Source organism: Onychostoma macrolepis, chromosome 14 (assembly GCF_012432095.1).
Source record: "Onychostoma macrolepis isolate SWU-2019 chromosome 14, ASM1243209v1, whole genome shotgun sequence".
Lineage (NCBI taxonomy): Eukaryota > Metazoa > Chordata > Actinopteri > Cypriniformes > Cyprinidae > Onychostoma > Onychostoma macrolepis.
Genome location: NC_081168.1, coordinates 28,359,118 through 28,383,194, shown reverse-complemented (window position 1 = coordinate 28,383,194; position 24,077 = coordinate 28,359,118). Strand labels below are relative to the sequence as shown.

At 37.3% G+C, this 24,077-nt stretch overlaps 1 protein-coding gene and 1 long non-coding RNA gene across 2 annotated transcripts in view; one reads left to right on the top strand and one right to left on the bottom strand.

The window, feature by feature from the left end:
- Nucleotides 1–4,324: 4,324 nt before the first annotated feature.
- On the bottom strand, nucleotides 4,325–8,022 carry LOC131553536 (uncharacterized). Its single transcript, XR_009274206.1, has 3 exons — nucleotides 7,941–8,022; nucleotides 7,698–7,798; nucleotides 4,325–7,527 (listed from the first exon to the last, which is right to left on the bottom strand). It is a non-coding gene; the product is annotated as an uncharacterized LOC131553536 (long non-coding RNA).
- A 125-nt stretch (nucleotides 8,023–8,147) lies between these two features.
- The window catches only part of neurl1b (neuralized E3 ubiquitin protein ligase 1B), a 50,472-nt gene continuing 34,542 nt past the window's right edge, over nucleotides 8,148–24,077 (top strand). The window contains 1 exon segment of the mRNA XM_058798267.1: nucleotides 8,148–8,374. Within this exon segment, the coding sequence (XP_058654250.1) occupies nucleotides 8,287–8,374 (88 nt within the window). The 5' untranslated portion in view covers nucleotides 8,148–8,286.

Sequence of the window (24,077 nt, the reverse complement as noted above, 5' to 3'; positions counted from 1 at the left end):
TAGCCAAGGCAGTAAAACTTTACAATAATGCGTCCAAGTGGGGTTGTCCCAGCATTACAGTATTTGGTAGCAAACATACTCCTGTATTTCAAAAGTAAATTATTAACATTTAATAACATTCTTAAAATGATGTTTAATACATTATTGAAAATCAAATGTTTACATTTGGAAGGTATAAAAACCCAATGAGCTTATGCTTATTGTTGAGCCCTAAAGTCAAGTAAAGACACAATAGAGAAAATACTATACAAATATGGACCGTACAAGCAAGTACAACAGCAAAATCTGGCATAAAAACACAGGGAAAATAAAGAACATTTTCCTTTCCTCTCATTTTCATTTCAGTTTGAGGCAAACCAAAAGACTCATATGCACATATGTTTAGGCTTTTCATAATATTTTAAAGTGACAACGTTAAAAACCCTTGTTTTAGCGTAATGGTTAAAATGACAAAAAAAAACAAAAAAAAGTTTTGCACTCTGTTTACATTTATATTTAGTGCTGTCCACTGATCATACTGCCTGAGACAATGTTAATATGACAAGTAAACAAGGTTGCCATTGATATTTTAGCATAGATCTGATTGAGAAAGAATTAGACTTGAAGATACGATTTTGGTTTACACAGAATTGCAAAGAAGTGCTTTTAAGTTCAAATAGATCATACAAAGCATAATCTACAGATGCAGTTTGTGATCCAGTGCAGTGACATTAAAACATCTTTAAGTGACTAAAGTGTCCAAATACTTTTTTGAAGCCACTGCATGTTTCAGTATCCAGACAGATGAGCACCTTCTGTTCTTAAAGAGGGGTCACTAGACAAACAAATGCAGCTGACTTTATTGTTTGAACTGGAATTCAGGCCCGTGTGAACGTTTCAAATATTGCTGGGAAAATATCTGAACAATCCCCTTTCACCCTGACCATGACATGTTGGGGCATTCTGACCTGTGTTCGCGTGTGCATTGGAATCCTGCACTGGGAAGGCTTTGTGGTCACACTGCATAGAATCAGTGTTTGCAATTGTTCCAGCACGGGGGTCTCAATGAGCTCATTTAAGGGCTGTCAGACAGCAGGAGGGGTGGTCAGAGGAGCATGGGCTCTGCTCAAGCCCTTCGGAGACCACAATAGGAGCAGCTGCAAGGCGTTTGGGAAAAGTGTGACGACTAAAGCGCACTCAGTGTTCGGCCAAGCACAGGGTGTTCTGTGCTTCGTCCTTTGTGTCATGTAAGATGGCAGCATGGAGTGTTTTCACAAGCCTCAATTATGGTGGCTTTGTAATTAGCACAACACTGGCAGTGATACGAGCCTTGAATAAAAGGCAGTTTGGATTATAATGTACCAGTGAATTTGGGTAGCTGGGAAATAACATGGGCATGAACTTTTCACATGAAAGATTTTAAATATAAATGCATATAAGCCAAAGAGTATGTTTTAGGTCCTAAAAGTGGTTCTTTTGTTTTTCACCATTTTTAATGCTTTTAACCACTTTGAAGTTCAATAGCTCTGTGGGGAGACAATTTAAAAAAAAAAAATTTTTATGTACAAATATTTGTAATAGAAGTGTGTCCGTAACTGTAAAGTGTAGTATTCAATGTGTCCGTTTCATACTGTTATATATACAGTACACACACACACACACACACATATACTATTTTAATTTTTAGGTCCCAAAATATATATATAGTTTATTGACCGCTTTTTTGCAATTTTGTTGTATTTGAAAAATCTTTATTACTGTTAATGAATAAAAAACATTGCTCAAAAAAGTACAATAATTTTGTAAAGTGTCCTAATTAATATAAGGCCATAAAACTGAATGTATGATATACAACAAGATATACAAGTTGTTATACACTTACGGAAGCCCGTTTCCGCCACTGAATAAAAAAATAAAACAAAGGTTATTGCGACTTTGACCCCTTCTCACACCCAACTCGTCACATATTGACGCTTGGTCAGGACCACTTGGCATCGCTTTTTGATGCTCAAGGTACCCCTTTAGCATCATTTTTCGACTTGCAGGGTCCTCCGTTGTTTTCAGTTGTTTGTCTTAGTTTAATGGTTTGCATGCATTTGTAAAAAATAGAAATAATTTAATATAAATTTATACTTTTATTGGAGCAACTAACCCCAACCCTACCCTAAACCTACCCACTTCTGAACAATATAAAACACGTAAAAGGCAAATATAAGTGCAGTCACAGGTATTTATTGCAAAAACTGACCATAAATAAGCAGTATAAAAGCATTACAAACAAGTCGTGTTGCGTTCCAAGTCTTCTGAAGCCATACGAAGTCTTTATGAGAAGAAGAGAGCAAAACATAAGGTTTTAATTGCTGAAAATTAAGAGACTGATATGTTCTCAGAATTGAGAGTTTATATCTCACAATTCTGAGGAAAAAAAGTCATAATTGCAAGAAAAAAAGTCATCATTGTGAGTTTATATCTTGCAGCTCTGACTTTTTAACTCACAATTACAAGTTTATATCACACAATTATGAGAAAAAAAGTCAGAATTGCGAGATAAAAAGTCGCAATTACCTTTATAATTTTTATTCAGTGGCGAATGGGCTTCCATACACATAGGGGTTATACACTAATAGAGTGAGATTTTATTGTAATATTTTTTTTGTCTTAATTTTAAAGTTTTAGTAGTTTTGTCAGTTTTTTCCCCCACATTTCTATTAATTTTTTTCTTTAAATAAGTCAGTAGAGTTTTTCTTAAGTTCTAGTGTTAGATTGAGTTATTTTAGTACTTGAATGTATGAATGAATGAACCATTTATATAGCGCTTTTCTCATGTAGGCCTATAGTTTACACCCAAAGTGCACAGTCATATCAGGAGGTCTTTCCCCACTCACTAAACAATTGTGCAGCATCCACAATTGGATGCTGCACAAGAGGAGAGAGGGTGGAGATGGAGATTATTAGGAGGCCATAATTGATAAGAGCCAATGAAGGGAACTTAGCCAGGACATATGGCATCTAGAACTTAAAAGAAAACGAGAAATGTGGACTTGGCAACTAGCTGAAATAAAATAAGTTTACATATTTTTAGGTTTTATTTTATTTCAGTTAATGTTTACTTCATTTTGTATATATGAAAATGTTTTTATGGCTTTAGTTTTTAGTAGTGCTGTCAATCCGTTAATCACAGTCATGGACTGTGATTAATCATGATTAATCGCAAATTTAAAATACTAGGATTTACCTGTAAATGTGTTGAAAAAGAAATGCATGACAAACTAGTTTAAGGAAACAGAACCTTTCACACTTCCGCCAGGTGTGAGACATAATCATTATTATTCTTTTATCATTATTCTTTTGTTTTTATTCAGCCATAATCAGCCTTTAAACTGGCAATAAAACGTTTACTAAGCCACATCGCTTCAATCCCAGTATACATTTACCCAACTATTATCAAAAGTATTTCTAAATAAATACAACAAAACATTTCTTGCGACCTTAAGTGAAGTATTATGACAAAATGCATTATGAAGAAAAATTGGGCCTGTTCTGCAGGTGCATTAGAGCTAATATTAGCATCATGCTACATAAGATAATTTATGAGATTAATAGTACACTTTTACTCAGAACTCACTTTAAACCACCATCGAGTGTTTGTAATAACTTCCTTTTGCGATCACATGTGGAATTTGGTCGTTTACTGTTGTTAAAATATGCTATATATAGCCTTTTATATCGCTGCACAAATTAGCATTTCAGATGTACACATTCAATCTCAAGAAAATCACATACAGACCATATCTATCGTAATCGTGTGTTTATTATCTAATATAATCTATAGTAGCTGTTGTCATGTTTATTTCTGCTGTGTAAAAGCCTGAACATGTATGCTCTGACAGAAACTCACGTTGTTTGTGATGTTACAACCGCCTCTCCGTTCTTAAGTGGCCTTAATTTTTATTTGTCTACACTTTGAGCGGCCGCGGTACATTAAAAAAGTAGCCCAAAAAACCGCAACCCACGGCTCTGTAATTTTTTCCCGCGACTGTATTTTCAAAATAACCCACTTGTGCGCAACACTGGTGCTGTACCCTCATCACACAATGATAGATAACCTTCCGCGCTGAGATGACGGGAAGAAGTTGGGGTCCAACCTTATGAAACGATTAATCTGCGTTAAAAAAATATTAACGCGTTAATTTTTTTTGATTAATCGCTTGTGTTAACACGTTAACGTTGACACCCCTAGTTTTTAGCTAATGATGCTAACCCTGCACAGCAGTACACTGCATGGAGTACTTGACATGTCATGTAGATGGCCTATTAAAAACAACAAAACGAAAGTCAAGTCAAGTCACCTTTATTTTTATAGCACTTTAAACAATACAGATTGTGTCAAAGCAGCTTTTCAGACTTAAACAGGAAAATAATGTTTCAGAGAGGCAAACAAAATTCAATTCTGCCATAAAGCAGCTCTAAAAAGAGGACAATAGTAAACAGTCATCATCCAGCTCAGTTCTCATCCAGTAGTGTATGTGTAATCAAATCAATAATATTGCTGCCAAAGGTGAAGGAACCCAAACTCCATCGGTGACAGAAAGGGAATAAAAAACCTTGGGAGAAACCAGGCTCAGTCAGGGACTGGCCAGACGAACCAGCATGGTGTGGTTTAGTTCCAGGCTGCATCACAAGTTAGACCGTGGATTCTGCTATTATTCAGAATATTCATCCAGTACCTTCTCCTTGATGATCAGGATACATCACGCCAGCGTTTGGTGGGGCTGAACAACACAACTATAATTATACTCCAAAATTATAATATTTAGGCTTCATCGATGCATCTTTGTGTTCTGAGCAAAATATAAATGCTATAAATATAATATTAAACCTTTATACAGAGCCAAATGTAGCTTTTAGGTGACCAACTGTCTGTAAAATCAATTAAAAAAAATATTTGGGATAAAAACGCATGCAGCATAAAGACGCTGAAAAACTTATGATATGGTCATGGGGACTGCGGTTAAATGTTGTTTACCAATTAAATCCGGCTGATTTCAGTGGCATATGCTCTCTTCAGTGCCCAGACTGATCTTTTGTGCCTGTGAAGAAAGGAAGGCCTGCTTGTTGTTGTTCATTAGTTTTTGGGGGAAGGGGTAGTGAAAGCCACTTCCAACCACCCATCACTGACAAGAGCTCAAAATAAATTTTCTCTCATCAGCATAAACAAACAAACAAACAAACAAACAAACACTTTCTGTTTGCTAATTACTCTTGATCATGGTTACTTATGGTTAGTGATATGATCAATTCTTTAACCCTTAAACTTTAAAGAGTGTAACTCATCCTGTACGGTTTGTCTTCGAGTTTTGCAGTAGGTTGAGGAGAGATGTGTTACTGTTTTTCTAAGCAATCAGACAGTTAATTAAACAAGCAAATAAACAAACAAACAAACAAACAAACTCACAGAGTTACATGAAAGGAGGGGAGCCAAGCAATATCTAGGGATCAAAATATCAGAGAGTGGGCTCTTTTGACTGGGGCCAGTAAACAACTAGCCAAAACATCCTAGCAACGATACAAAACCACAAAGCATTGCCTGGCATCCACCCTAGCAGTTTGGTATACCTAATATTTTCTTCAAAAAAAAAAAAAAAAACTCTTTTCATTTGTAGACATACATGCAGTAAGTTATTTTCAAATTAAAGTCTAAATATAAATGAACTCACATAATTAAATAGTATCTGTCCTTGCATAAATGTGTATTTTTCCCTCAAAAAGCACAGTGACAAAGAGAAGGGTTTGTTGTCACAGTGGGTGTCAAACACTGAGTGGAACTGAGCAAAGGTCACTTATTGCAAAATGTTTTGCATCTGTTCCTTAAAGGATGAGTATAAATCACAGATGGTTTAAATGACGTGTTGTTTTCATTTTTTTTTTTTTTGTAGGTGATCTTTATCCAGCTCTGTCTAATGCTGCTGATAATCTGTCTGTGTGTGTCATAATAAAGCAGCTTGAGGAGCTGCTCTGATGTCATGTCATGGCTCACAGGAGATGTGACAATACATTTTGTTATGGTAATAATCAGTCTAAAATGAGTATAGAGTGAGCAAGGTCTTAAAACTGATCCTATGAAAAAGACTTTAAAGCTTGAAAACAATATTTGATATTTAAATTCTCATTGTACATTTATAACTCTACAAAAGGTCAGAGTTTAAAGCCCTTGGAAACTGCTCACGTGGTTACATGTACCTTCTGCGTTTGTAAGAAGACACGGAAGAGTACAGAAATGTGTGCCATGTGTGCTGGAAGAGGCCAGCTTACAGTCTATTGTTTGGAATGGAATATTCTGACATTTGTGTACTATATTCTCAATGTCTATAGAATGTAGGGGTCTTACGTTGTATATGTTTCTTATTGGTTTACAAACATATTGCTGTGATATATATAAAGTTGAACAATTATTTTACTTACAAGTTTTTCATTTCTCCTGAACTGGTTAAGAAGAAAAATCTGTAGGACACAGTTTTGGCCTATACTCTATACATTTCGAGAACATCCAGACAGGGCATGACTGTTATTAATGGCACTTTAAGATTAAAAAAAATAACAATAATAAAAATAAAAAAAATGTATAAATGTACCCTAAAGACCCAAAAGCGATTAAAGAGCGCCCTCTGGCGTTAATAAGTCAAATGTATCTTGCTGTATCCTATATCTAGAGTTTTGGATTAGACTGAAGTAAACACTATAAACTAAAAAATATATGTATTTTCAGTATTTAACATATAACTTATAATCTATTTTTCCATATACTTAAGACATTAAATGTTGTTGTTATAGCATAGGCTATCTGACAATTCATTAAAGTTTTTTTTTTTGTCACTATTGTTGACAAATGTACAGTATCTTATTTAAAGTTGCAGAATTTTGTTTACACATTCATATAACTTGTCCTTAAAAACATAGTATGATTTAATGACAACAGGTGGACAAAGTTTCAAACCAAAATTAATATATAACTAGAGTGTTTGAGTTTGCTGATGTCACGTGTATAATTTTACCAATGTGAAAAGTGTAGCACTGCTTCAAAATTACCTTTTAAATGTGCTAAACAGATACATTTTATTCACATGCTACATATACTGATCTCAATTATTTGTATATTTCATAAATACTTACAGAAAAGGAAATCTAATATTAAGGACGCTCCACAGAAATCAAGAAAGTGGAAAACGTTTGTACACCTCCTACCTTTATAATTACAAGACATTCTTAAAAGTGGAATCAAGAGCATTAAGAGGGAATTTGTACTTACATGGCACTCACATATACAAACAACATGAAACCAAAATCAAGGTGAAATCATGGCCAGATCCAACGGGCTCTCACAGGCCCTCAGAGGAAAGACTGGTGAATGCATGCAGTCTAATTTCAATTTCAGAGACATTTGAGCTCACTGATTAGAAAAGGAGAAAACGTCAAGCCCATTCTTACAAGGGAACAAGTTATTCATCCAGTACCTTTGATCAGGATACACCATGCCAGCATTGGGTGGGTCTGAAACAACACAAATATAATTATACTACAAAACTATAATATTTAGGCCTCACAGATGCATCATCTTGTTCTGGGCTAAATGCTTTAAATATAAAATTAAACCATTACACACAGCCAAATTTAGCTTTTAAACCATTACATACAGCCATATTTATGAATCCCATTCTTACCAGGGCAGGTCATTTCATCAAAGTCATCTCAGGAGACTGCATGATGCTGCAGAAAGCCCTCGACAACCACACTGACAGAGGTCTCATATAGGCAATACAGACTTTAAAAAAATCTTTAATTAATTGCGTAATTGTTTGTTAAATTAGATCTTATGTATGCGGATGCACACTATTGGAAATAACCAATCCCTATAATTAAAATACAGAATTCATTTAGAGGCTTTTATCGAAAAAGGGACTTACAAATGAGGAATACACCAAGCGATTCATCTTAAAAGCATTCGCCACTGTATCGAATATAGGCAGCAACATTTGTGCATATTCCCCTGTGAAGCGTTGACGGGAGTGGCCGTGTTTGTCAGGACCGGACCGTTGGGGCGTTCACGCGAGGAGTCGGACACAGCGATTGGACAGCTCGCGACAGATACACACATGCACGTGTGAGGTGTTTTTAGCTTTCAAACTGAATTTAGGCGGGTTTTTCGGTTTTCCTCCGCAGTCTGTCTCGAGATCAAACAGCTCTGTGACGGCTTTTTGGAATGATTCAGTTGCATTAGATTTGTAACCTGTTAAACTGCACAGTATTGTGATGGGGAATAACGGATCTTCCGCGGTGTTTTCCACTCAAGGGACAATTCACAAGACAAGAGTTCAGTGGCAAAGCAGCAGTCTGCAAGGTGGGTGTCTCGCTTATTTTGTGACCAGACTAGTAATATAGTGTAGGTCTATGGTAAAGTATTTTAACAGTTAAAAATGTCACAGCATTAGACACAAAACCTAAAAACGGGTGGCATCTTAAACAAATGCTTTTTGAGCTTCTCTCGGAAATAACTTTTCTGAGCCGTTTATGCAGTGGCTCGTGCCAAGGTGAGTCGTGTGGACTTGTGACGTCAGTTCCCCTCACAGGTATCCTAGCAGAGTAACTACGGGTGTAGTTCATTATCACACTAGCCTACCTAATAATGAGAGGAAGAGAGAAAAAAGGTTCCACTTACGTTTCGGTTCCACAAAGTCTCACACATGTAGACACTATGGGCTGCATCTGAATATGTCTAATTCCCTACTATATAGTAGGTGAAAATGAGTATGTCCAAATATCCAGTATTAAAAAAAAAATAAAAAGGTACCCAGATGACCTACTATTTGAACTGATTGTTGGCCGTGTGATAATGACAACATGAGGAATGTAATATGTCTGGATTATATTCATATTGCACTCATCATTCATGCTATATAGAACATCATTTTTAATGCTCGCAAAATCAATTGAAGTGTCTACTCATAGAGTTTGAGATTTCAGACACAGCCTACATCTCTTGGCAATGTTGGGGAAAGTTACTTTTAATGCATTACGTAACTTTTTTGTTACTTTTTGTCACCTGAGCTGGGCTTACTTATTTATTTTTAATAACACAAAACCCAAAAGTTATATTTTTGGCAACTGTAAAGGCCCTTTCACACCATAGGTGAAATTAATAAGCCTCAGGGTGTATGAAGTGCCTCTGGACAAGAGAGGTGTCAGTGAATAAATGGGAAAACAGATTAACTTATTTGAAAAAGTCATTCAGATATTTTCTTGTAATTGAATCAATCACTCAAACTATGTTAATTGAATTTGTTAACAGATTTACACAAACATGCTTTGTGCATTGCTAAGGGAAAATTTGGGTTGATTCAAATTTTTGTTGTTGGAAAATCATTTTGGATAGATGTATTTATTCATAACTTCTTGATGTGTAAAAAAACAGTCATGCATACGTGATATTACTCAGTTAAGAAATTATATAATTCTTTATTATAAATCTGCAACATCAAGGACTACAAAAGTAGTCTTTGTTTTTACTGCAGAATTGTGACATTATTATTAATCTATAACCTCTTTCAACCTCTATTAATTTGTAGAATATAATACTGTTATTCTGTTATAATACTTCATAATATTGTTGGGTTGTCATTTATTAGGCCTACATTTTTGGAAAATGCCATGAGAAAGGACACTGTTCCAGTAATTTTCAGAGTCAAACAGGAAATGTAACTCCCACGATGAGAGAGGGGTGGCCAGTGGCTTCTGAGCTATGCAGAGTTGGCAAGGTTGTGGCTTTCCCAGGACCTTGATGAGAACAGTAGAGAGGGAGCAATTATTTCTAGTACAGAAATGAGGACTCTGAGAAACATTTGGTCTGACTAACATTATATAAAAGAGTATATTAAATGTGAATTAAGTCTTTCAATAAAGAGTCTCAGAAATTAAGTATAAATTGTCTAAGAACTTCAGATGGTGAAGGTAGTGGCTTGGTGGATCTTTTAGCATACTATTGTACACAACCATTAGAGGGCAGTTTGCACTTAATGGCATAATCTTACCAGCAGATGGCAGCTAATATCTAACTGAATAATAAAATATTTTTTTTATTATTTGTTGGATATAATGTAATGAGAACAATAATAACAGAATATGTTAATTCTTTAACTAATAGCAACAATTAACTTTAAAATAAAAGTAGACAAATGGTGTTGTTTTGTTCATTTTGAAACCTTTTCTTTATACATCTTTTTAGTGATCTTCACTTTGAATGAGTGACAACTAATGCAGACCCATTGTAGCCTTTATTAAATACTTTCATGTTTACTTAGTTTTCTCCAAGTAGTCATCATTTAAAGTGTTTTCCTGCTGACAACCACAGATGCAGAGCTCTAACATGTGTTTTTATGTATGTTTCTCGTTTGTTTAACTGAGTAACAACTCTTTGAACATACATACATTGTTTTAGGCACTTGGCTTCAAGTTAAATGAGTAGTTTGTCTGCATTCCATCATCCACTGAGTCACAGGCCCGTCAGCCAAAGGCAAAAAACAAAAAGTGTGTTGTAAAATATTTTCTTTTTAAAGAGTATCAGATTTATTGTATTCCTTAGAGGCAGAGGATATACCTTAAGGGAGGATATATATATTAATTCTTCAAATAAACAAATCAAAGAAATCATCCAAGACATAGGCCAGCTATCCTTTATTGGCCCTGGTTTGTAGCAGCTATTCTATGAGAGTCAGGCAAACAGGCACAAAGTTTAGTGAGGATTAACACATCCTAGAGCAGGGGTCATGAAAGTGTCGTACAGTGAGTGATAAAGACCAGACATTGGTTGTAGACAACACAAACATGCGCATAAAGAGGAAAGGACACAGTGACAGCTAGCAGCATATAATAATCTATATTTATAGACAAAAAGGAAAGTGCCTCCCTGCATGCACTACTGACCTTACAGAGATTTAACCCATTATGCTGGTCTTTTCACCATGGCCTTCAAAGAAAAGAAAAGAAAAAAAAATTACAATTTTCTGCAGTTTTCTTTTCAGTTCAAAACAAGAAAGTTGCTGTAAAAACAAAGTTCAGTTCACACTGACAGCGATTTGCATGGGCAAAACTAACGGAAGGGTTTGTGACTTTAAGCATCATTAGCAAACACCAATCATGATGCAACAAAGTTGAGTACGTCATTTTGAAACTTCATGTAAATGCAAAGGGATGCAAATTGTGGGAGTGAAGACGGTGGATTTGTGATGATGTATCACATGATGATACAGCTGGGTACAGAAGTGGAGTTGGATGACACAAACCTCAGTAAATAAAGGTAGTTGTTAAAAAAAGAAATGCACTTACAAAAATATAGAGCAAATACCTTAATTCAGTGGCCATACAGTAAAGGACCAAGTTTTAATGTCAGTTAAATGTCAAAGATTATTGCATTTAAACGTGTCTTTAAAATGAACATGAAATGACATGCAGCCTGTTTTAATTTTGTGATGGGATGGGTGGGATTTTATCCATGAGAAATGGATTAGATTTCTGGTGAAACAAGTGGGTGATCCTTACCAGAATAGGGACAGACCTAAATGTTGGTATAATTTCTGTTAATAAGGCCATATTGACCGGGACTAGGACGTACAGATTAGTTACCCTCAAGATCACCTAAATCTATTCAATAGTAGCTCTTTTTTACACATCTGTTGTCAATTGCTATTATTGTTGCAACCTATATTACATGAACATGATTTCAAATGGTCAATGTTTGGCCTTTTGAAATGGTCCACTTAGAGTGTGTATATACAGCTGAGGATAGTTGCCAGTGAAGAGCTTGGGACTATATGCGGATTCTTGGGGTGCTTGTCTCAGACATGTATTAAGAAAGTAAATAGGGTCAAATTTATGTTGACATTAACTGAATTTTAACTGTCCTCACAATCCTCATCTAAAACGGAGCGAGAAAACAGTCATAGCATTAACATAATTATATGTTCAGTTTAATATCATTCAGGGCAACTGATTTGTCCCAGTTACTGAGTACAAAGTCAAGCATATGGCAGCGCGGCTTACTGTGCTTGAAGCTAGTTGTTAATAATGTAAAACGATCATTTGGGATATGAGATACCCTTACACAGAGGAAGTTCCCATATTTACAGCTTCTTAAAATAGCCCCTGTACACAGCACTTGGCATGTATCGGTGTCCCTTTCAGAAGCGAGGGGCCCAGATTTTTTCCCACACATGGATGAAACCGATGTCATGGTCTGCAGTGAAAAGCTGAAGGGAAGAAGGGAAAAAGGGCATGGAATGCATGGATGTTGGGCCTGGGTAGAGGAGCAAAAGGTGACCAGAAACTATAAAACCAAAGGCTCATTTCCCTTCATCATTTTACCAGTCTGCTGGGGAAACCATTATGTAATGCTAAAGAATCTGTGACCTGCTATTAACACCTTGTCAGCCATTCATCTTTGCAGTTTTGTTGGGGAAAATTGTGTTGCTGTTTCTCAGTGGGTGGACTCACATTCATACCTGTTGATGTAGTCTCCCAACGGTACTCTTTTTTTAAAATTTCTATATTTCACTTACATGTGTTGTAATACATTGGGCTTGCTTGGCAGTATGATAGTAGAAATGTCCTGGTAGAAATGCTGCTATTCCATTTTACTGCAACTGGACTGCTTTATTTTGTTGCTCACACATGTAAATAACATACAGAGAGGAATGTATTAAAACAAGCCAAGATATGGAAGAATGTTACTAAGGGATGTAACAAGGTGTTACGGGGCTGACGAGACGTGAGACGTGTGGATCCATATGCAGACTTTTATTGACAAGAGACGTGGTCATAACAGGCAGGGTCAAACAGTGGCAAACAGGTATAACATGGGCGAGACAAAGAATAAACAGAGACAAGCGTGGGTCGACGATCGGCGAACAGTATCCAAAGGGGCTTGACAATAGAGGTAATCCAAACGTAAGCGATAGTCCAGGCAGGGGTAAACACAATCCGGCGAGGCGAGGCGAGGCAAGGCGAGGCGAGGCAAGGCAAGGCGAGGCGAGGCAAGGCAAGGCGAGGCGAGGTAAGGCAAGACAAGGCGAGGCAAGGCGAGGCAAGGCAAACTCACGGGGCTCTGTAGGGCAGCGATAATGCATACAATACTCGGCCACAAGGGAGAGAAAGTCCATGGCTTAAATAGAGTGTGTGATTGGTTACAGCTGTGTGCGTGTGATCAGGTGAGCCTGTGATTAGTGAGATGGCTGATGGGAAACGCAGTCCATTGAGATGTGTGGTGTGAAAGTCAATATGATGAGCGAGTGACCTCTGGTGGTGAATGAACGGGAGTGCACAGACTGGATTCGTGACACAAGGATGTACAGGTGTTACAATATATATATAAACAACATCTGTGATGGACTGGCCATCTGTGTATAGATAAGTATATATATATATGTATTAATTGATAAGTATTGGGACAGTAAAGACAAAATTGCTCTGTTTGCTCTGGAGTCAAGATATCTGTAAATATGATTAAAAGATGACTATGAGACAAAACTACAGAATGTCACATTTTATTATTGGGTGATTGAACACACATGTTTACCAGCTAAGAAGATCAGCACTTGTAGAGTTTCATCCCCCTGCCTGATGTGAGCATAAGTACTGGAACAGTTGCCTCACAGGTCTTTCTAAGTGATCAGCTGTGTCCTGTTGCATTAATTGTTTAGATATTAAAAGCAGGCAATGTGTCATATCAGTTATATCCATTGCTTCTGCATTCTGAATCTTGCATTTGATGACGACACACACAAACCAGGATGAAGACGAGGGAGCTAACTTTGAGAGAAAAGTAAGCAATTTGGATGCTAACAGTAAAGAGGAAGTCAATTAAAGCTATAGTAAAAACAAAGGGCATGGAGAAATCAAGAGTTTGGAAACCACCGGTAACATAAGCAACAAACAACAACCTGATCGGCTGAGAAAACAACAGCAGTTGATGACAGACAAATCATAAAAGCTGTAAAAATGAACCCAAAAATATACGTGTGTAAAACCAATAACAACCTCCAGAAAGCTGGGGTGATGCTCTGACAATCTACTGCCGCAGGAGACTTTTTGGCACAGAATTACAGAGGCTACACTGCAAGATGCAAACCTCTGACCAGCACCAAAAATATAAAGGCAAGTGATGGGAAAGCAAAAGTGTGGAGAAAAAAGGGAACTGCAAATGATCCTAAGCATACAACCTCATCTGTAAAGCATGGTGGAGGTAGTGTCAGAGGAGACTAAAGGCAGAAACTCCCCAAAACAAACAACAGTTGGAAGTGGCTGCATTAAAGGCTGGGAAAAGCATTTCAAAGGATAAGACCATGTGATGTCTATGGGTTGCCTCACTGCTGTGATTGCCCGCAAGGGATCTGCAACTAAATAATAGTAAATAATCTTATGCTCACATCAAATAGTAGGATGAATTCTAAAAGTGTTGTCCTTTTTATTTGGTAAAACATGTATGTATTGAAACAGCTAATAATAAAATATGACATTCTGTAGTTTTGTCACACATTCATGTCTTGACTACACAGCAAACAAAGCAATTTTGTCATTACTGTCCCAATCTTTATGGAGGGCAGTGTGTGTGTGTGTATATATATATATACACACACACACACACACACACACACCCCATGTGATATGAATATTTATGATTTTGGTCATTTCACCAATAAAAGTTGATGTTGGTGTTGAAATGTCCTTCTGAACAGAGCAATATCTACGTGACTAGCATGACTTGGAAGCAAGGTTCTGAAATGGGGAAAACAGAGTGCTGTATCTGAATAGATCCTTCCTCTGCTTTTTTGTGTTTGAAAAAGTCCCCTTCACAATACTTTTGTGTTAGGGAGGAACACATCAAGTGGATGCCAAAATAAGCAGATTTAATCACAAGAAAACAAGGAAGCTATCTTCAGACTTCCACTGCTGCACATGCTGCAGCTGTTTCAGCAAGTCATGTGATAGTGATGTGCCTTGGAAACCGCCAAAACAGTAACGCTGACATGCACAATCCTATTGTTGGTCACTACAGCTATTGTGTTCCCCTCTCCAGGAGGCTTGTTCTACTAATAGGTCTTATATTTGTATTGTAGTTGTCTGTTTCAATTCAAGTAGTACTGTAAATGTTAACTAAAAAGCAATCTATAAAAACATATCTGCATAATAACAATTAGATAAAACATTATAATCAATGGCAAAGATTTCTGACTTATTTTATTAACCCAGGCTCATTAGAAAAATGTGCCTATGGTGAAATTTCAGCAAAAAGGTATTACGCTGCATCTTGAATGTTGAGCAACACTTTCAAAATGTCAGTGAGTGGTGCTAATAGCATGTTTAGTTTTATCAGAAACAGATGAATGTGAATCTGTCAATGTTTTATTACGAAGGTTGTTAAAAGTATTGTGGCATTTCATGAAATTAGATGTCTAGTGGGTGGCGCTGAAAGGTTAATGCTCCATCACGTTTGAAATAAGAGGACGAGTGCTCCACATTGCGAGTGCAGTGCTGTACCAGGTGGGCTACAGAGCATGTTTACTACGTAAAAAAAAAACATACAAAAGGAGCTGATTATGATGAAAATGTCAAAAGGTATTATTATTATTATTATCATGCACTATGGTGAAAGTGTTTTGAGATCATAAGATAGCATTGTGCAAGGAATCATTATATAATCTGCCCCTGTATTCATAGTTTGTGTGAACAGGAATAAAAATGATTGGTGTTTTGCTGCATGTAGTGTTCATTTCAGCTGGAAACTGCAGTGAATTGTATGCATAAGTACATTTTTGAAGTTTTGCAAAACGGGCCTGGGTTGTATTTACTGTTGTGCTCACTTAAGTGAGGTACACTGAAAAAAATGCTACTACATTTTTTTAAGGTAAGTGGTTGCGAACCATTTATTTTAGCTACATTTAAATAAACAAATTTAGCTGAACGTTAGTAAACTAAATTTGTTTATTTAAATGTAGCTAAAATAAACTGTTTGCGACGACTTACCTTAAAAAAATTTAGTATAATTTTTTTCAGTGTACCTACACAGACAGAGTGCCTCTGCAAAAGCCAAGATGTTGTGGGAGGTTGCCAGGGTGTTGCTAAGATGAATTGTTTTATTCTATTCTATGTGTCATTGTTTGGACAATCAAGCCAGTCTACACAACCCTGGTAAAGGTACTTTCTGGAATGTAAAAAAATTAATCTTGTCAGCAGGGCTGTCGCAAGTGGGTTGTGAGTGAGGCCCTCTGCACAGAGGGGGAGGGGGTCGGTTTAGGAAGGAACACAACTTTAATGCGCATCTAATGGACACAAACAGACAGTAAACCTTGTCATTCAACTGAATGGTACACATCCATTTTAGACTTAGCCTGAAAGAGCGCGGATTTCTAGTGCATTTTCTTGAACTTCTCAGGTAATATTTTTGGTTTGACCCATTTCAGAGGCCAAAATTAGAGTTTAAAATGCAGTAAAAGCTTTAAAAGAGTAAAGCTCTCTTAACTTGACGTGCTCATTGACATGAATGCGTAAGAAACACGGTCACACACACTGCTCGTTTATTTATTTATTTAATAATTGTTTTACATTACTGTTGGTCACCCTTTAAGTTTTTCTGTGGGCTTTGCAAATATTTAACCAATGAAAAGTATTAAAAAGACGTTGTAACTAAACCTAACTCTAGCTTGAATGAAGTGCTGCACACATTTTGGTCTGTCTCTGCTTGTTTGCTATGCAAGGCTAAAGGTCATTGCACACTGAGTCCAAAATTTTTGCGTGCGTTTTTCCGGTTTTTTTCGTATTCCTCATCCTTTCCTATCAAAATGCATGCTACAGATGCGAAAACGCAGAAAATCGAACCTGATCCGAATTTTTTTATGACAGACGAAAGTTTCGGAGGCAGTGTGTAAACGTGATTGACACAAGTTTGAGGTTGTATTTCTTTTTTAATGTGCGAAAATTTCGGACTCAGTGTGTATTGACCTTAAATAAAGAAATGGTTGTTTGAATATGTGCAACATTTTCTTTACTCAATAAACTCTCTCTGTCTCTCTCTATGTATATACACTGAACAAAATTATAAATGCAACACTTTTGTTTTTGCCCCCATTTTCCATGAGCTGAACTCAAAAATCTAAGACTTTTTCTATGTAGACAAAAGGCCTATTTCTCTCAAATATTGTTCACAAATCTGTCTAAATCTGTGTTAGTGAGCACTTCTCCTTTGCCGAGATACTCCATCCACCTCACAGGTGTGGCATATCAAGATGCTGATTAGACAGCATGATTATTGCACAGGTGTGCCTTAGGCTGGCCACAATAAAAGGCCACTCTAAAATGTGCAGTTTTATCACACAGCACAATGCCACAGATGTCACAAGTTTTGAGGGGAGCGTGCAATTGGCATGCTGACTGCAGGAATGTCCACCAGAGCTGTTGCCCGTGAATTGAATGTTCATTTCTCTACCATAAGCCGTCTCCAAAGGCGTTTAAGAGAATTTAGCAGTACATCCAACCGGCCTCGCAACTGCAGACCACGTGTAACCACACCAGCCCATGACCTCCACATCCAGCATCTTCATCTCCAAGATCGTCTGAGACCAGCCACCCGGACAGCTGCTGCAACAATCAGTTTGCATAACCAAAGAATTTCTGCACAAACTGTCAGAAACCGTCTCAGGGAAGCTCATCTGCATGCTCGTCGTCCTCATCGGGGTCTCGACCTGACTGCAGTTCGTCGTCATAACCGACTTGAGTGGGCAAATGCTCACATTTGATGGCGTCTGGCACTTTGGAGAGGTGTTCTCTTCACGGATGAATCCCGGTTTTCACTGTACAGGGCAGATGGCAGACAGCATGTATGGCGTCGTGTGGGTGAGCGGTTTGCTGATGTCAACGTTGTGGATCGAGTGGTCCATGGTGGTGGTGGGGTTATGGTATGGGCAGGCGTATGTTATGGACAAACGAACGCAGGTGCATTTTATTGACCGCATTTTGAATGCACAGAGATACCGTGACGAGATCGTGAGGCCCATTGTTGTGCCATTCATTCACGACCATCACCTCATGTTGCAGCATGATAATGCACGGCCCATGTTGCAAGGATCTGTACACAATTCCTGGAAGCTGAAAACATCCCAGTTCTTGCACGGCCAGCATACTCACCGGACATGTCACCCATTGAGCATGTTTGGGATGCTCTGGATCGGAATATACGACAGCGTGTTCCAGTTCCTGCCAATATCCAGCAACTTTGCACAGCCATTGAAGAGGAGTGGACCAACATTCCACAGGCCACAATCAACAACCTGATCAGCTCTATGCGAAGGAGATGTGTTGCACTGCGGCAAATGGTGGTCACACCAGATACTGAATGGTTTTCGGATCCCCTCCGGACCCCTCCAATACAGTAAAACTGCACATTTTAGAGTGGCCTTTTATTGTGGCCAGCCTAAGGCACACCTGTGCAATAATCATGCTGTCTAATCAGCATCTTGATATGCCACACCTGTGAGGTGGATGGAGTATCTCGGCAAAGGAGAAGTGCTCACTAACACAGATTTAGACAGATTTGTGAACAATATTTGAGAGAAATAGGCCTTTTGTGTACATAGAAAAAGTCTTAGATTTTTGAGTTCAGCTCATGAAAAATGGGGACAAAAACAAAAGTGTTGCGTTTATAATTTTGTTCAGTGTATAAAGTATAAGGTTCTATTTGAGTTTGAGCATCTTGAGCATTTGTCTTCAGTCGTAGCAGTGTTAAATAGGTTGTGGTCTTTAAAATCATGACATTTTGGCTAAATGGCAGGAAAAAAAAACTGAACGCCACATAGCTCCGGTAAACAGTTTTTTTTTTCTATTTCCTGACAAGTAGTGGTTTTGAACACAAGTTTTTTTGCTACGAGGTTTCTGCCCGAAAGTAATTAACACATTTTATTTTTAACAAGCAGAAAAATACAGCATTATGATACACATAATCTCACTATTAGCTTTGACTTTTAGCTATTAGTCTTTCGAAGGACAAAAACATGAACCTTAAATCTAATTGGCTTTACATTCATCAAGTCAGCTGTCACTTTATTTTGCCGCGAGGCCAGTGCGGTTGCACACTTGGCTCAGCCCTTGCGATGGCTCTGCATGTCAGACCTTATTCTACATTTAATGATCCGAAAGAGCTCCAGATTGACCATATTGCTGGGAGATCTCTCGTTTAAAGCCCGTTCAAGTATTTTAATGTTTTTTTTATTTTTTTTAATTTAATTTAGGTCTGGCCTCAGACTGGGACTTTCAAAAACTCTCTTCTTCTTCTGAAGCCATTCCTTTATTTATTTAGATTTGTGTTTGAGGTTATTATTGTAGTGAAAGATAAAAATAATCTATTTGTTTCTTACATGACTTTTATTGGTTTTAAAATTAAATTACAGGTAGAAAAGATCTGAAATGATTTTAATTCAATTCACTTTTTACATCTCAAAAAGCTTCGATTTTAACAGGGGTGTGCACTTTTTATACCCACTAAAAAGTTATTTTAACATTAAAAAACTAGACACACATCACCTGTATGAAGAGAAACCTAGCTGTAAAAAAACTGAGATAAGACATTAACTGCCAGTAAAAATGGTGTTATGTCTCACACTCTGCTTCAGTGAATGTTATATGAACTGAGTCAGCCATCAGTAAAATTAGATTTTTCATAACACTTAAATTAAACACACGATAGCAAGACTACCAGTTATACACCCCTCGCGTCTGAGACTCAAGGTCAACAAACAACATTCAAATGGGTGCTTTAGCCCAAAAATACCCTGCAATGTCTCTTTCCCATGGAGAGTGGTATGGCCCACCTCCCTTAAAGGCCCCTGTGCTCTGGTGACAGCTCTCAGGGTGTTGTTAATCTTGTGCAGGAGAGTTGACACGAAGCCCTACAGGCCAGTTTGTAGTTGCTTTAAAGGGTATTAAAATAGCATTCAAAGGACAGGACAGCTGTTGTTCTTAGGGCTTCTGAAATAAATACTGTGTATCTATAACTAATGGCATCACTGTGATGTGGATGGCTTTGTTTATAAAACATTAGATGTTTGTATCTTTGATAAGCTAGTCTGCAATTATTATTAAGTTACTGATTAAGAGCCTGTTGACACATACATTAGTGCAAAGACATTTTTGAACATATCCATCTTGCTGACAGGGATGTTTTTTCAGTTTTTAGCTATGCAGAGACCATTCATCACTACTAGTATTACTCATATCAAAGGTTAGAGGTGTCTAAAAACCCCTGGGTATTAAAGTTTGGCACAAAACTGACCCTGCAGACTATCATAGAGACTTGGGGTTGGACCACTAAGGTAAAATGTAGCACCCTAGAATGACCTGGCAACCACCGTGACAATGACTTCTCAATGGAGAAGCATCACTTACATTTTATTCAGAAAAAATCTGGCTCAATTTAATATTTTCAAATACTTTTGGTAATGTGTAATGTTGCTGATAACAAGGATTCCCTTAAACCAGCAGTATTACTAAAAGATCAAATTCACCTCTCATTAATCTCAAATTCACATGGCTTCCATTAAATCTTACGATGTGTAAGCCCTATTTAGAACACATGGCTACATTCCACTGGTTTTCAAAAACGGAATTCTCTGGAATAACAGCATTGTGCCATATCAGTAGGAAGGGGAATTACCACCAGTTCTTTGTCATGACTAGACATTCACTTGTAGCACTTTACAGAAGTAAAAGCGATATAGTACAAATTTCTAAATATGGAAATTCCTTTCAGAAATGATCAATTGTAAGGTGTGTGAGCTACTTTCTACCGAGGAACACATGCTGGTTCCCACGTTTAACCACTTTTTAACCTCAAGATATGAGATGCCACAGTTTGGACTTGTTTTTGTTGGTGTTCATGTCACACTGAGAAAGCAAGTCTAATGGAAACATCCAAGGACATAGACATGCTGTGGAACCGCTTTCTTCATGTCAACAATGTATCCAACATTTTTGCTTTGTAAAATTTGATCCACAGAAGGTTTTTTTTTTAAATTCTCTGTAAAAAGTCACTGCAGTCAAACATTTGTGTCTGGGATCCATATGCGCATACTAACTACAGCATGCTGATCACTTGTAGTCACGACATTTGGAAGTCACTGACAGCTCTCTCATGTAGCCCCCCATTAAAACAATACAGAGACCATGAATTACTGTGATTTGTACCACAAATACCCTATACCAGTTGTAAAATCCCTGTAGCATACGACCTAGATAGATTTGTTAATAAAAACAAATCCCTCTGTTAATTATTATAGTTCATTTAGTTTAACTGAATGGCTATTTACGGTTGTCAGGCAATGCTGAAATTAAAAAGTAATTAAATGCAGAATTGCATTGATTTGCCATCACAGGTGTGTGTGTGTGTGTGTGTTGGCTATTTAGCAACAGCTTTAAATGGGGCTTATCCAGTCAGATTTCAGTGCCTGAAATAGTCAATTTATAATTGTTCCAGTTTACATTAGTTATGTAATAACTTTAAGTCAAGTCAAGTCACCTTTATTTATATAGCGCTTTTAACAATACAGATTGTGTCAAAGCACTTAACAGTATCAAATTAGAGGATAGAGTGTCAGTAATGTATAATGATAAGATTAAACACTCAATTTTCAGTTAATGGCATTTCATTATTGAATTCAGAGATGTCATTGTCTAGCTCAGTTTAGTTTAAATAGTATCTGTGAAATCAAATTGACGATAATCGCTAGAAATGAAGTGTCTCCAACTGAGCAAGCCAGGGACGACAGCGGCAAGGAACCAAAACTCCCTCTGTGATAGAATGGACTGGAGAAAAAAAAATTACCATCACCGGGTGGTCTGCCGCACTTGTTCAACCAAGTTTGGGTCTGTTATATGTTCCTCTAGATGGAAAAAGACTTCTTTAGGACAGTCATTAAAATATTCTTTTGGTATTTGACCCCTGTTGACCTCAGGGGTTTGACAGGGAGGTCAACCTCTGTTGTCAAGGTTCACACTATCTTGTGTCTGTTTATGTGTTACGGCACTTTAGAGAACATGACACTCAGCAACCTCCTACTGTTTGTCAAACGAACCTCTGGTACTCTAGAAGCCCATAACTTGAAATTTAAGACCTCAAAGACTACATTTTGGACATATTTGGGACAGTTTTTACTAGACCGAATGTGCAGGGTGGTTTACCAACGGATATCCATTGGATGTACAATCTGTTGCATCATGGTTTTCTGAGGTAGAAAGGTCAGTTGCTTATCTTTCTTAATCTGCACTAGCACTTACCTTCCTCTATATACATTTGCATCTCACATATTTAACAATGTATTGTTACATTGATTTGTTTAAAAAAACAGCATTTGGCTAATATGAACATTTAATTTAATTGTTTGTAAATAAGGCATTGAAACTTTACATATTTTTCTACAGTAGGCCACATTTTACAATTAGCATCCAGCTGCTATATCCCATGAAGACCTTAAAATGACAGTTGCTATCAGGATAATGAATTCTGATAGTTTAAGGAATTGCCAGTTAATGCTGGTTGTATTTATTTATTAAGCAACCCAGTCATAACCTCAACCATGACAGGATCTTGAGATTTGATATCTTGTGATAAATTTAAAAGGCATATTTTGCCACATACAGAATACGGCCCACAAATCCAATCTGGCCCGCGGGATGATTTGAACAAAAATATAACAAAATTAAATAAAATATTATTTAGAAAATTAAATAAAGTGTATTTGCTAAATTTTTTTAATTTTAATTTAAAGCAGAACAAATTGCTAATTTATTTACATTCATGTTACGCCTCGGGATACCATAACACACATGCACGTTATAAAGTGGCGCCAGAATCTTGAGCAGCACATAAGTGATGAGAACCGTGTTGTAATGATACTTGTGTGGCAAGTTACTTGTTTTTTTTTTTCAAACATGTTCGAAAGAAGAAATTTGACCTGGAAGGGTGGATATTTAAGGAGAAATTAAAAGAAAGGTATTGTTCTGTGAGGTCAACGCCGAGTGGGATGTTTAATCACAACCCGTGGCTGTGGTAAAAGTGTGCAATATTAAATGACACTATGAGATGCACTGGGCAGCAAAGTAAATGAGTAAATACATTTTCACAAAAAAGTAAATTTTCACAAAAAAAAAACGAAAAACAAGAATTCAGCTTAATTTTTAGTTTTTCGTTCAGGGGAAGAAAATTAATAAGCATCTTGAAGATGGGAGGGAATTTCTGCTGATTGGTCAGCCGAAGATCAAACAGTGTCATCATCAGTTCTTTCCACTGAACTATAATAAAGCAGTGGTTCTTTCTCATTTCCGCGAAGCAGAATAATAGTCCTCCACTGCTGGAGTTGAACAGATTCTTGATGCGTTTATTGCAGCTACATTGCATCCTATGCGTTTTCTCACTGACATGCCCCCAACTTGGAAACTCAGGGCTTAAAGGGGTGGTTTATTGTTTTTTTTCTAGGCTTGATTGTGTTTATGGGGTGCAGTCTAACATGTGTTCATGCTTCATTTTTTTAAAAACGCATTATTTTTCATAGAATTTACCTTTATTCCACACCGCTCTGTCCCTTCTCTGACAAACGCCTCGATTACTTCCTGTTTTTATGTAGCCCCTCCCTCAGAAATACGTGATGGGCTCTGATTGGTTAGCTGGCTCAGTGTGTTGTGATTCACTAAACCGCAGAGCGTGCGTCTAAATGTCCCGCCCCTCAGCTCAGCGGCATGTGCTCCAGTTGTATTGTAAACAATGATTTATAACAATATAGAAACGTCTATATTGCTTATCAATTTGAGCCCGATTGAGACGCAGAGGATATTAGTGAAGAGGATCGCGCAGAACCTGTGCAAGCACAGATCTTAATGGTATGTTTGTTTGTTTGTTGTCTCATACATTTAGATATGCTGTTATAATGCTACTACTTATGTTATCTTTTAATATACGGTTTTATTCTGATTAAAGCTTTAATACAGTACGCCAACTGCACACGCGTCCATGT